We start from the raw sequence: 13,624 nt of genomic DNA on the forward strand, positions 1-13,624 counted from the left end.
GGGGATTTAGTAGGCATCTAGGCTGATCAGCCTAAGTAAAATGCAATAAGAGTACTGGTTAGAGTCCAAGGCAGAAGGCTCTGGAAAGGCAAGTAACTGATCTGAGTTCTAATGTTCCTTTGAGTGTATGTGTATTATGTTACATGTCTTCAAAAAATGATGTGTATCTGTCAATAAATTAGCTTGCAAGAATTTTTTTTTGATTGAGAATTGTCAGAAAACATTTTTATTCTGACTGTAATCTCCAGTTGCCTCTGTGCTTTGTCAGTTTATGTGGCCATGGTCTGAGGTCTGCTGTATCAAAGAAATATCTGTAAATTGGGTTCATTACTTCAGAAGTTGTATAGAGACATATAGCTGGTTGACTGAGACTTAAACTGAGCTGTGGATATTGTGGATGAAAATGTTTCAAAGGGTTTCTTTTCATCAAATAAATATTATGAAACCTCTGTCACAGGTAATTCATTTCAGAAGTTGAAATACAGCAGAAACAGGTGTTAAAGTAATTTGTGCATTTTGAAATTATTCTTTTACTTCATTTAACAGTGACAACGGAACGACCAGTACAAGTAAATGTGGTAAAAGTGAAAAAATCTGACAAGGGAGATTTCTACAAAAGGCAGACTGCATGGGCGCTTCGAGATCTTGCTGTTGTTGATGCCAAAGATGCTGTTAAAGTATGTAAAACTTTTTTTTTCATTTAGTGTTCTACTCAGAGCATCCTTTTGGTTCCGAGTCAGAGTTAACTTCCTTGATACTAACTGCTTTAACGCTTAGAATCATAACACATTAATTAGGAATTACATAAATTCGTGTGCTGCATTTTCATCCAGTTTTTCCAAAAATATAACCTTGGTAAACTGAGTAAGAGTAGTCTAGATATGCTTGGATAGCAATATTTTGAATATCTGCCCAATTTCTTGTAGTGATCTCTCAGTGACTGTACAGTGCTTGTGCTAAGGACCAGTACTTTTTTGTTTGTTTCAAGTCATATGTAAATTTTTACTCCAAGCTTAGTTTCCCCTTAAAAAAAATTATGACCATTTTACTAATGACATTGAGCTGCTTGTAATGTTTTTTGCTAGGACACTCAATACATTGTTAATGAGCAGTATATAAGCTTGAAGGTGAGCTCTTATTATCTGTTCTCTGAATCATGACACTGGCCATTTGTTGGAAAGTGTATGGTCCTGAGGTGGTGTTCTTTTCCCTAGAACAATGAGAACAACCTATTTTTGACCATTTAAATATATCTGTTGTCATAAACTAAGATGTACAAACAGACAGAGGTGAAAACTCTTTATCCCATGGTGTGTGGTTTTATATTCTGTTAACTGGTGATTTGGAAGAATAGTGCAGAAAACTATGAAGTTGAAAATTCTTTGGTTTTTTTCCCCCTCTCCAAGTTTAGGTTAAATATATGGATAACTGTAACAACAAAACATACCTGTTCGCTAGATTTTAGATTTTCCTTGCTGTTCCTAAATACTGTGTTGGAGAATTGCTTCTTTCAGTTTAAGGTTCTGTTTAAAATTAGACCATCTTTCAGGGCTTTTTCTTGCAAAACAGAATTTGGTTAACTGTTTTCATCAATGTGCTGTAATGTATGTACCATTCTAAAGAGTGATTTTGAAATTTGCTTTCAAAAAACAAACATCGAATGCCAAACTGTCTCAGTAAAAAACATCAGAATTAAAGTTGATAATCGTGTTTTGGTTTCCAAATGTGATCCTGTGCAACTCTTAACACAGGCCTTTCCTGCACTAGTTGTCGGCCAACTCAAATTTTATGCAATGATACTCTTGTTTTAGAAATTTATGGTAATTATGTTTATCAATATAAGCTACAGAAAAAACAGAACTGCTTTTATTGTGCTCTACAGGAAATACCATTTCCTATCATGTGTGGTTTCATATGCAGCCTGCTTCTGCAGATAGTAGTGACAGTATTAAGTCATAAGTAGCAGCAATAGTAGTTTTTACAAACTATATATAAGTAAGATTTTAACATGTACCTGAGGCAATAACATTTTTCATCATAAGGAGGCTGGACCTTGTGAAATGCTTGGAATGTGATCTTTAAAACAGACTGTTACCATTTACAGTCCCTACTGAGTTCATAAGTGGCTGTAGAAAGGAAAGTACTTTAATCAGATGTTATCAAAGCAATGTTCTCATCAGACAATAAATCTAGTTAAAAATACTTCTATAGTAGTTTTTTACCATTAAAATACCAAATGGTCTTTTCTATCCTGTTCAGTGCTATCAAATACTATCATATCTATGAAATATATGAAGTACTCATCATTTTTTCCCTTGTCTATTCCCCTCTTCTTGAATTGTGTTGTATACGTTGTCAGTAATTACAGCTATCTTTTTTAGTTTCAGAAGGCTAACACAAGGCCTAAGTCCATCTAAGGACAGTGTTTCAGGGCAGACAGCGCTGTCAAATGTTTCTTGGAACTCTTATAGATGTCTGTATTATGCGTTACTGTTGCCTTATCTGGCTTGACAAAATACTGTCTTCATAGCGTGGATTCTGGTTTTTCAGCTTCAAATGTTTTAGCACCTTCATTAAGGTGCATCAGGGTGCCAGTGTTCGTGTATCAGCTTAAGGTTGGCTTCTGTGTAATTTCACTTTTATCCTGTCATCTCAATAAATAAATGCTTAAACAATCTCTGCTGCTCAGAGAATCATTTGACTACTGAGCCTGTAATATATCTCATTTTTTGCAGGAGAATCCTGAATTTGACTTGCATTTTGACAAAGTGTACAAATGGGTTGCGAGCAGCACAGTGGAAAAGAACACCTTCATTTCATGTATCTGGAAACTCAATCAGAGATATCTTAGAAAGAAAATTGACTTTATTAATGTTAGTTCACAGCTTTTGGAAGGTACATTTCTACAACTGTATGTTACGTATAAAGTTTTAATAATTATTGATGTAAAAAAGATATACTTAAATCATCCTAATCTTGGTGTTTTTTCCTATTCAATTTTAGTCTTTTATATTTTCAAAGTCTTCAGATAAACAAAGTGACTAGATAACAGATTTTCTGTTAGTGAACTGAGAACCAAGACAAAATACTTCATTAATGAAGTTCTAAATATTGATAAGCTTATTGTATTTCTAAGACATTTTGTTTCTTGAATGAAATAAAATTTACCTGCAAGATCTGGTAGGTCTAAATGTATAATGAATCTGCTTTTGTTCCTGTTTTCATTTCCTCTGAATTAAAAAAAATGCTTTAAAAAGCAATGCTTCAGTAACATGCTAAGGGTTATGTGAGGTTTAATATCAGATTTCTAGTTTATAAACTATGAAGCATGAGTGAAATTCTGCTGGACCCCATTACAGTTTACGTGGCTGGTTTTTAAGAAGGCTTTGTATCTTGTTCACTTGTGCTGTAGTAAATATTTTTACAGTCATCTTATCTTTTAATAGTTAATTTTTTTTCATAAAGCCTAATGAGTAAGCATATCTCACATTGAGCCTGTCAGAAGTGGTTAAACTGTTGATATTAAACACTAGACTGGCGTGTGCAGAAGAACTTGAATTAGAAATGTAAAACAGGGAGGGATAGCACTTCTGTATTTAGGTGTTGATTGAAATTTGTTTTTAACCAACCTCTAACTTTTCACGTTTGTGCAATATTAAAACATTAAAACTTACTGCCACTTAAGAATATACACACTGTTCATGCTTTGTCTAGCTAACATTCTCTGCTTCCTTTCCTCTGCTTTTCCATACCTTTTAATTCTTCAGAACTGCCTAAAGTTGCAGAAGGTGCGTAACACCTTTTTCTTTTATTTTGCTTTGTAAGCAATTTTTCTTAAATAATATGCTTTTCAAGATAACTTTTACTTATTCAACGATACGTTTCTTAATCAACTTCAGTATGTTTCCCTTATGCTCTGTTTACCAAAAGAGAGACTCTAACTTCTACTGATCTTCCGCTAACAAGTCTAGCGTAATACTGTAATATATTTTGATGTTGATTACATACAATAAAGGAAGGTAGCTATTTGTATTTTGCTTATGTTGCATAATTTGGAAAACATCACTGTTGGGAACCAGTTCTGGAAATATTAATAAAGCCCATGGAAGACTGAGACTTGAAAAAAAGTATACACAGGTAGCAGGTGCTTGTTATGAAAAATGTTTCATGGATTCATTTACTTAAAGATAGTCAAACATACTACCTTACAAACAAAGTACTTACAAAGAGTAAGTACTCTTAAAATGCTCATGCCTTTCTGCACTTGATAACATATTTTATTTCCTTTCTCTACATAAGAGTCCGTTCCAAGTGGAGAGAATCAAAGTGTAGCAGGAGGTGATGAAGAAGCTGTGGATGAATACCAGGAGTTAAATGCAAGAGAGGAACAAGATATTGAAATAATGATGGAAGGGTGTGAATATGCTATTTCTAATGCTGAAGCCTTTGCAGAGAAGTTGTCAAGAGAGCTACAAGTCCTAGATGGGGTAAATGTTTCTTCTAGTGTACAGTGTGTTAGCATGTTGAGCTGTTTTCATTGATAACTGACCACGTAGTGTTCCTTGAAAAAGTAGCTAACATGTTCTGCTGCATATTTAAATGTAAGTGTATATCTGCTCCTAAGCAGAGCTACATCCTATTATCAGATTTTAAATATCTTCAACTTTGCTCTTTACCTTCCAGACCTTCGGGGGTGAGTCACAGGCTTTCAAATGAGGAGTTGAGAAGAGAGTTGAGGCATTCTGCATATACCTTTCTTGAACGCAGAGGTGAAGGGAGAGAGAGAGAGAGAGAATAGGCATTCATGTCCACGGATGTGAACTCTTATGCCTAAAATACTATTCCCGGTGTAATTACGAGCATGGTTTAGTCTGATAACATTGGAGTATTCGACTGTCTGTAACAGTACTAGATTGTTCGTTATTTTGCTTTTTAAACAACCCAACATTCTAGAGGTCATTTAGAAAACTTACGGGGATGCAGGGGTTACAGTCTTGAGGGAACAGTCAACGACCTCCTCAAATTGTCAAGTTGTATGTTGCTCTTATATTTTGAAAATGGCTGTTATCATAGCAATAGCTGATCTTTCAACAGAAAATGTGACCTTATCACCTAAGCTGTTATTCTGGAACTAAAAATATTCCAGTGTAGTACGGATTACTGTCTGGTTTTTAGTTTTGTGCAGATCACTACTTCAACTCTAAGAATTTGAGCAAAGTTTTGTCTTTGTATCGTTTCTTTATGAAATAGTGTTATAGACTGAGGGACTGGTGTGTACAATAACACTTTAAATGAGAAGTACTACAAGCTTATATTGTCTCTTTCATAAAGAGTTTTGGAAAGTGTTTATTTGACAGCAATAGAAGGAGATATCAGAATGCTTTTGAGATATAAAAAAGTCTCTTAAAATGTGGCTTCATCTTCTGTACAGGCAAATATCCAGTCAATTATGGCCTCGGAGAAACAGGTGAATATCTTGATGAAGTTGCTGGATGAAGCTCTAAAGGAAGTTGACCAAATTGAGCTAAAGCTGAGCAGTTATGAAGAAATGCTTCAGAGTGTAAAAGAGCAAATGGATCAAATTTCAGAAAGCAATCATCTAATCCATCTCAGCAACACAAATAATGTGAAGCTACTGTCAGAGATAGAGTTCTTAGTGGTAAGCATTTTTATTGTGTTTACTATGGTTGTTCACGTCAGGTATAAAATTCTTTTAGGGTGCTACTGTTTTTAGTAACCGTATATGAGGTTCATTTAAAATAATGAGTTTATTTTTCTGTTTTATTATTGCACTAACTTCAGTAAGTTTTTATAATGATGGAATTGTATTTATCATTCTTGATTCAGCATAGCAAGCTAACTTGCATCTGGCTTATGGACAGTACTATCCATTATTTTGTAGAATCATATGGATTTGGCTAAAGGTCATATAAAGGCCCTTCAGGAGGGAGATCTGACATCTTCTCGAGGCATTGAGGCCTGCACTAACGCAGCAGATGCCCTTCTGCAGTGTATGAATGTAGCTCTTCGTCCAGGTAATGTTTTTGTTAGGCTGCAGTCTAACATACAAAATTTATCTGACTAGTCTTAGATTTTGGTTCTTGTAGATTGAGGAAATTGTGACCTCTGGTCCTTTTGGTTCCCACATATGATATATTATTGTATATTTTGTACTCTGTGAAGTTCTTTTTGCTTTTAGGACATGATATGCTTCATGCAGTGAAACAACAGCAGCAGCGGTTTAGTGACTTGCGTGAGCAGTTTGCACGGAGACTTGCCAGTCATTTGAACAGCGTATTTGTTCAGCAGGTATTGTTTCTTACTATTTTATATGAAATTTTCAGTCACAATCTTTTCCTGAGAAGAAGAACAATCCACCTGAAATTGGAAATGTTCTGTGTAATCAGTAAATGAATGGACTGCTAGAGGCACTTAGGCAGAGATATTACTAAGCACACCAAATCATAGTTGCCTACAGAAGTCTCTTACATTAAAAAAAAACAAACTAAAAACAAACCCTCACCTCTCTTTAGTGGGTTTGGTATCTGAATTAAACACATCATATGATATATAAGGATTTATTTTAATTATAAAGATTGATTAATTGAGGAGAAAAAGCATTGACTTTTTTTTTTAAGGATGTCAGAGGCTGAGAACGTTGGAGTTCTTGCTGTCTCAACTTCAAGGGCCATAAAAAAAATCCCAAAACAAACCATACAGAGTAAAATGTCTAAACATTAATTTTTGTGGGTCTTAACTGGAAAAATTCAGAAATCAGTGTTCCGAGACTTGTTTCCTAAACGCTGGATGTCTTTTATAGCATCAGGTTTTTTTAATTTATGTATTTTTTTTATCTCCAATTAGTTGACTCGGAACTTCCTTCAACTATATAGCAGGTCCCATTCTTTTTCAGTTCCAGTGAGTACATCGGGTTTGATACAAGCTTTTCTAACTAATTTTTTGGAGCTTGACTTTTCTAACTAGCAGCTGCATCTTTGGCTTTACAAAAAGAAATTTATCCTTACCAATTGCAGAGCATCAGACTTAATGTTCCTTCTCCCTTCCAGTATTTTTATCAGCCCTCATGCTTTGTTTATCTGTTTGAGATAACTTTCCTCTCGTCTGATCTCCAGAAATTGCTGAGAGGCAGATCAAGGTGTATGGAGGAAAAGTATTTTCAGGAAATTGTAATATGTGTACAACTGTACAGATACTGCAGTTGTGTGAAATCACAATACTTGTAGACAAAAAATAAACCATTTTTTATACATATTAGCACAATCAAGGTTTTAGAAGTTTTTGTTTTTATGTATTAGACTGTGTGCAGAAAATGGAATAGAGTTATGCTGGGTAATTGTATAGAAAATTCCATTTGAGAGTACAAGCCTGGCATTTTATGGCAAACATAAGCGCTTCCTATATTTTTTCACTTTGCAGAAGAATTCCAGTTCTACAGTGTGTTAAATTTTTCGCCTTTAGTTTCTGTTCTGAAGAAGATAGGTTTCTCCTGTGAACTCTAATATTTTGAAAACCTGAGCACAGACTATGTGTCCTGACCTCTCAATGAGCGAGTAGAAGCTATGTTGTGTAAGTCCTGTGTGAATGCATTCACAAAGTTTGAATATTGGACTTGCGTATAAAAGTGACTGTTTAACAGAATGTCTTTTCTGATGTTCTGTTCTGAGGATTTTATTTTTAAAAGCAGTAAGAGATTATTATTACTATGTAATACTGCATGTATTAGATGAAATACTTCTAAAGAGACTTTTCAGTGCTATTGAGAATGCTATTACCAATTTGCATATTTATATATCTATTTTTTTAAAAAAATTCTGCTACTAGTAGTGGCCTCACCATTGTCTTTCATATAAATTTGCCCTCTGAAAAGTTTTGGCCTGCTGTTAGCTGTTATCAGCAGATAAAAAAATATGACCTTGCTGTAAGATTAAGCAGAAAGAGTTCATTAACTGGAAGAGTTGAGTCTCTGCAAAGCCTTTTTGCCTGTTGCTAAAGAAAAAAAAAGGTTGTGTACTTCATTTTGAGGTATGGATTCAAGTGTTGGAGGTGTAACAGATTTTTGTGTTATCTTACTAAAAATGAGCTTGTTTTGTTAGTTTGATGAATAGAATATAGCAATTTCACAGTCTCATGTTTTTGAAAAGTCTAACTGGAATACTTTGTTACCTTTAACATCTGAAGAGTTGCATTATTTGTTTAGAATGTTGCTTGGAAAAAAAAAGCACTTCAGAAAAAAACTAAGGCAGATAAAGATTTCTAAATTAAAATGGCAAATGAAAATACAATCATGTCTACACAACTGCTAATACAAGCAAGACATATCCTGATTCGGAACTCCTTAGATGGAGTTCTTTTTTAAAAACAAACAAACCCAATGCTGGCAAACTACTGTTATAGGATATGAAGGTGCTTCATCTCCTTTATGTAAAATTAAGAATAAATCTTAGAAGTTTAAAACAGAAATGCAACTTTGGATTGACGTTCACTGCAGTGTTAAAAACCATTTGCAGTAACTAACTAATAATAACTAAGTTAATGTAGTTGTCTTTACTGTGTCCTAATAATATTTGATTAACCTTACTGTGTGTCTATAACTTTAAAAAAACTAAATAAATCTTTAACAACGAGGTTCAGCATTCAGTTAAAAGGCAACTCTGGGCTTTTTGCCTTTGAAATATGAGATAGCTTGAAACTTTAAAACTATGAAATAATTGAGTAACAACCTTACAGTAACAGTTTGTATAAATTTGGTAACAATTATATTGTATATTATATGGTAACAATAATATTGTATGTTATTGTATAACATTTGGTAACGGTTAGTAGAAATGTATATGTAGTGAGAGGAAGCCTGTTAATTAGATGAAGAAGGGATACCTAGACGCTCCATAATGTTTTGGAGCAGACTTGAACAGGACGTAATTCAGGACATCCAGAATGATTAGTCCTGTGGGAAAAGTTGGCTTGGAGAGAGAAATTTATTTTAGGAGGGAATTTGTCATCTAGCTTTATGAAGAATGCAACTGCTAAGCAAAAATAAGTTGTATGTGATCAAGGGACATGAATAAAATTGTTATAGGAAAGAAGCAATAAAAATTTGGATAGCTGAGTATATCCTAGCAGTAATATGAACTAGCCTTTGGACTGACGTAGTTGAAGAAAGCTGTGAAAGCCAGCAGGTAAATTATCTTAAACTGTAACGAACTTGAACATTAAAGTACATGCTGTAGGAACCTTGCACACCAGGGGATAGGGGAGAGAACTGTAAATGGTTTTCTATGTCTAGTTTTTATGGAAGCTGTTGTGGTTTAGCCTCAGATGGCAACAAAGAACCACGTGCCGCTCGCACGTGCCTTCCTAATACAGGAAGGATCGTAAGAAAAGGCAAGACTCTTGGGTTGGGACAAAGGCAGTTTAACAGAACAGCAAAGGGAACAGGCAAACAACAACAACAACAACACCAACACCACCACGGATAGGGGAATATACAAACGCGATTACGGAACCGCCGCTCCCCGCCGCTCGCCGACCGGCCGGACTCGGGACGCCCCAGCCCGCTTTTAAGCAGCAACTTCCTGCCCCCTCCCCCGGCAGCTCAGGGTGGGCGTGGCTCACATGGCATGGAATACCAGGAAAAGTTAACCCTATCCCCACCGGAACCAGGACAGAAGCGTATCAAAGATCTGTTGAAAATATTTGCTATATGCATGCCCAGAAGTACACACAGTATCGAGTGTAACCTCAGGAGTCACATCAGCAGCTAATGCTGTCTGGATTATAATTCCAAATTATATGTTGCAACAATTACACTTTACAAAGTTGGCTTTTTGTTGGAGTCAGGCTACAAGATTGTTTTTAGAAGGGAGATTAACAGCGTGACCCTTCACCATTGTCTCTGAGAATAAATGAATGAAGCTGTCTAGGACTTGTTTCTTTGGGTCCGTTTGTGTCTCAGTTTATGTCGTTGAGAGAACAGGATTTAAAGTACGTGCATGTTCATGTTGGATACAAATAATTATATTATTTTACAAATAATACCAAGGCTCTCATCTTCACTTTTTTAAGACAAAAGTCTGTGAATGTATTGTGGAAGCTTGTAGGGCTTTTTTAACCAAAGACTTGAACTGATTAGTACCCAATACAATAGAGAAGGGTGAGCCAAAGTTGCTTTAGTTTTGACTCTGTGATCCAAACTGGCTTCTTTTCCAACTTAAAGACATGCAAATGCAGTTTTAAACCACCTGCATGTTATGCTACAGGAATGGGAGACCAATTAGGACAATCTTTTTGTGTTGGCATGGCACAAACTATACTTAAGATCAAGTTCTGTTGCTGTATTTATTGCAAGGTAGGTAAAAAAGACTTTACAGAAAACTTTAAAACCATTTTGAAATTAAGTCCCATCCTCCCCTCCGTTAACCCAGGGCTGACAGTTCTGTGTTCTGCTACGTGGCTGAAACGTGGTGTTACCTTGCTTGCTTCCTGAATTACCTAGGCCACCCACTGACTTGGGACTTGAAATGTGTTACGGTATGTGGGAACAATATCTTTGAAGAGAAGCAGCTATGCATTTTATTTTTTGGTTTAGAGAAGTAATGTAATAATCTCTTAAATTTTTTCAGAAACAATTGAACACTTATCACTAAATCTTCACTCAAGGGTACCTTGCATTCTTGTGCAAAAAATGCCAAATTGACTCACCCTGAAGGCAAAGTGGTAAACAAGAGCCTTACGATGAACAAGCTTTCTAAGATGCATTATCTGCCACAGCTGTAACATCTCAGTGTCCGTATTATGTCAGGCATCTTTTCAATCTGCATCTCTAGACTTTATTTCTGTGAAAGATATTTTGATGCTTTTCTGTTTGTCTGAATGGGACACTGTCTTCATTTTAAGTTTTTCAGGAAACTTCTACTACATCGGTATAGTGCTTTCAGATTTACTTTAATATTTTCTCTTATCAAGGGTCACGATCAGAGTTCTACTCTTGCCCAGCACTCTGTTGAATTGACATTACCCAATCACCATCCATTTCACAGAGATTTACTTCGATATGCTAAACTGATGGAGTGGCTCAAGAACACAGATTATGCAAAATACGAAGGGCTAACAAAGGTATGTGAAGTGCTCAAATGATGCTAGAAAATGTACAGAATATACTATTTTTGAGGGTCAAAAGAATTGCCTGTGTGTATGTGCATGTGCTTTTAATACTCCTTTACATTAAATTTAATCCACTTTGGATTCCTCTTTGGAGTAGAAAACTTTTTTTTTTTTTGGTATTTATCTGGTATTTCTTTCCCCTCCAAGATTCTATGTCTCTGTTCTGAGGTATCATAAGTTATTAATCTTAATATTTATGTAAAACAGGTTTCCCATTTTACAGTCTAGTAAGGAAAATGATTAAGCTATTTTCATGTTGATGTGCTTATTGCCTATGTGACATCTTTATTTCAACAGATGTTCATTTCACTTGGCAATACCAAAAACTTCAGAGGTCTCTTGTAAAGTAGATTAAATAGAAACATTTTGGCTTTGTATATATGTAGCTTTTATCTACTGTGTTTAAAACTGTCACGTAGTGAAAGAATTACTACAGAAGTATAGAAAGCATTTAGATAGAAGTTAAGGGAAAGTTAGCCCTTACAGAACAAGTTGTGTTTTATTAATAAAAAAGTATGGTCATTCTTAAAAGCTCAACTGTGGAAGATTTAAATTAGACTCTTAAAATGGCTTTGAAATAGTTTTTTTTATTAGAAGATCATGAAGATGTCAATCATTCATTGACCATTTGCCTTACACTGAAGACAAATATCAACTAAGACGTACATATGTTTATGTATTGTGTGTGCTAAGTAAAAAAATTTTGAGGAATGTAGGAAAAAAAATTCTTGGGTCATCTTTGTCAATAAAGTAAAATATCGTAACCTGTGTACTAAACATCTAAACAAGCCAGATAATATTCGGATTTTTTCAGTTATTGTGCCTCTTGTCTTTTTAAAATTTCGGCTTACTTTTGGCAGTGTGGCAAACAAATCATTTTAGGACTAATTGAATCTTGTAGTAAGTAGGCACACGGAGTTTGTGCCTCCCAAAGTTTTCTGGTCTTTTGCTTTTCTTGTAAGAATAGTAATGAAGGAGGTCACGTACTCAGGAAGATGTGTAGGAGTGGCATCCTGTTTGCTTTTTGGGGGCATAGTAAGAGTCAAGTAAAAGACGCTACAAGGAATGGTGCTGCCCTTGAATGGAATTCTATGATGCTCCGCCACTAGTAATCCTATTTATATGTACCCATTGCATATCTTTCCTTATGGAGAAGTAGCAGTTTCTGATTAATGCTTAATGAACTTACTAGGAAATAGAACATAACCTGCTTAAATATCATGTGCATGCTATAAAAATATAAATATACTCACATATATAATGCAAAACAGTTTGTTACTTAGTAGAACTTATATACTTCCGGGTTTTTAAGATCTATTTAACTGTAATAGAACAAAATCAATATGTGTACCTGTTAACTAACTTTACGTTTTTCTTTTAAGAATTATATGGATTATTTATCACGACTATATGAAAGGGAAATAAAAGACTTCTTTGAAGTCGCCAAGATCAAGATGACGGGCACAACCAGAGAAGGAAAAAAGTTTGGTAAGCTTCCAGGAGGCACACATCTTGCTTTGAATCTTATTATTTGCTTATAAAATACTCGTTACAACACCTAGGGCCAATTTTATAATCGTGTAAAATTGTTTACTTTTGGCAAGGTGGAAGAAGCTGGATGAAAAATAGAACCGGTAAAACTTCTGACTTCCACAAGGCCAGAAGTAGCACAACTGAAACCTTGTGCAATTGGTCAAGATAGAAGGATAAAATGTGGTATTTCTCAGCTTTTCAAATCTACACTCAGTTTTTAACAAACTACCAACCATATTTTATTACTTGAACTATCTCACTTTATTACTGGAACAAATTTGAAAAATCAACTCTTGTAATTAAAGAAAGCTTGGGCAGCACATGTGTGTGTGTTCCTTCTGCTATTACTTCTGCTTTTAGTAAGTTCTGGGTGAATTTTGAAGAAGCTAGTTTTAATGCTAATTCTGCCTCAGGAAACTTGTGTTTTCATTGTGTTTTCAGTGAGATTTACCCATGTAGTCTGAAACTAGAAATCATACTTTGTTAACTTGTAGGTCTTTCTGTTTAAGGCAGTATGTATTTCTGCTAGAATTAAATAGTCTAGTGTGAGTATGGAAGTGAAGCTTTTAAAAAAAAAAAATAAATAAAAAAATCAAACAAACCAAACCTGAATACTTAGAAAGCAACAGTGATATAGGTGTATTTATATATCGGCTATTCTATATTTTAAAGTGCACTCTTTCAAAACTTGTTTAAAATTCCTATATTTGCCACAGTTCACCACTTTCTAAATTCAGAAATAATGTGCAGCTTTAACGAGTATGTTCTGTCAAGCCCATGAACTCAGAACCAAGGTCCTGAACTTATACTTTGAAGTCTGATGGTAGAGAACAGAAAAAAAGTAATGAAAGGAAGCGAGCAGGAAAGTGGTGAGGCTTGCTTGGGGGAGGGGGGGGGAGCTGGAAAGATA

General features: G+C 35.0%; 1 protein-coding gene across 12 annotated transcripts in view; it reads left to right on the forward strand.

Annotated features, from left to right (window-relative positions):
* The window catches only part of EXOC1 (exocyst complex component 1), a 32,343-nt gene that overhangs the window by 4,807 nt on the left and 13,912 nt on the right, over window positions 1–13,624 (forward strand). For 5 of the 12 annotated variants that reach the window (XR_012587112.1, XR_012587113.1, XM_074588101.1 and 2 more), the window contains 9 exons: window positions 547–677; window positions 2,736–2,895; window positions 4,300–4,487; window positions 5,432–5,659; window positions 5,903–6,035; window positions 6,200–6,309; window positions 6,865–6,918; window positions 10,984–11,133; window positions 12,564–12,669. Coding sequence is in view for 10 of the 12 variants with exons in the window: in XM_074588101.1 (XP_074444202.1) it covers window positions 547–677; window positions 2,736–2,895; window positions 4,300–4,487; window positions 5,432–5,659; window positions 5,903–6,035; window positions 6,200–6,309; window positions 6,865–6,918; window positions 10,984–11,133; window positions 12,564–12,669 (1,260 nt within the window). In the remaining 2 variants the exon portion in view is untranslated. Of the gene's footprint in view, window positions 1–546; window positions 678–2,735; window positions 2,896–3,767; window positions 3,789–4,299; window positions 4,488–5,431; window positions 5,660–5,902; window positions 6,036–6,199; window positions 6,310–6,864; window positions 6,919–10,983; window positions 11,134–12,563; window positions 12,670–13,624 lie in introns of all 12 variants that reach the window. The other 7 variants (XM_074588104.1, XM_074588106.1, XM_074588107.1 and 4 more) reach the window with 3 other exon arrangements.

Source organism: Larus michahellis, chromosome 5 (assembly GCF_964199755.1).
Source record: "Larus michahellis chromosome 5, bLarMic1.1, whole genome shotgun sequence".
Lineage (NCBI taxonomy): Eukaryota > Metazoa > Chordata > Aves > Charadriiformes > Laridae > Larus > Larus michahellis.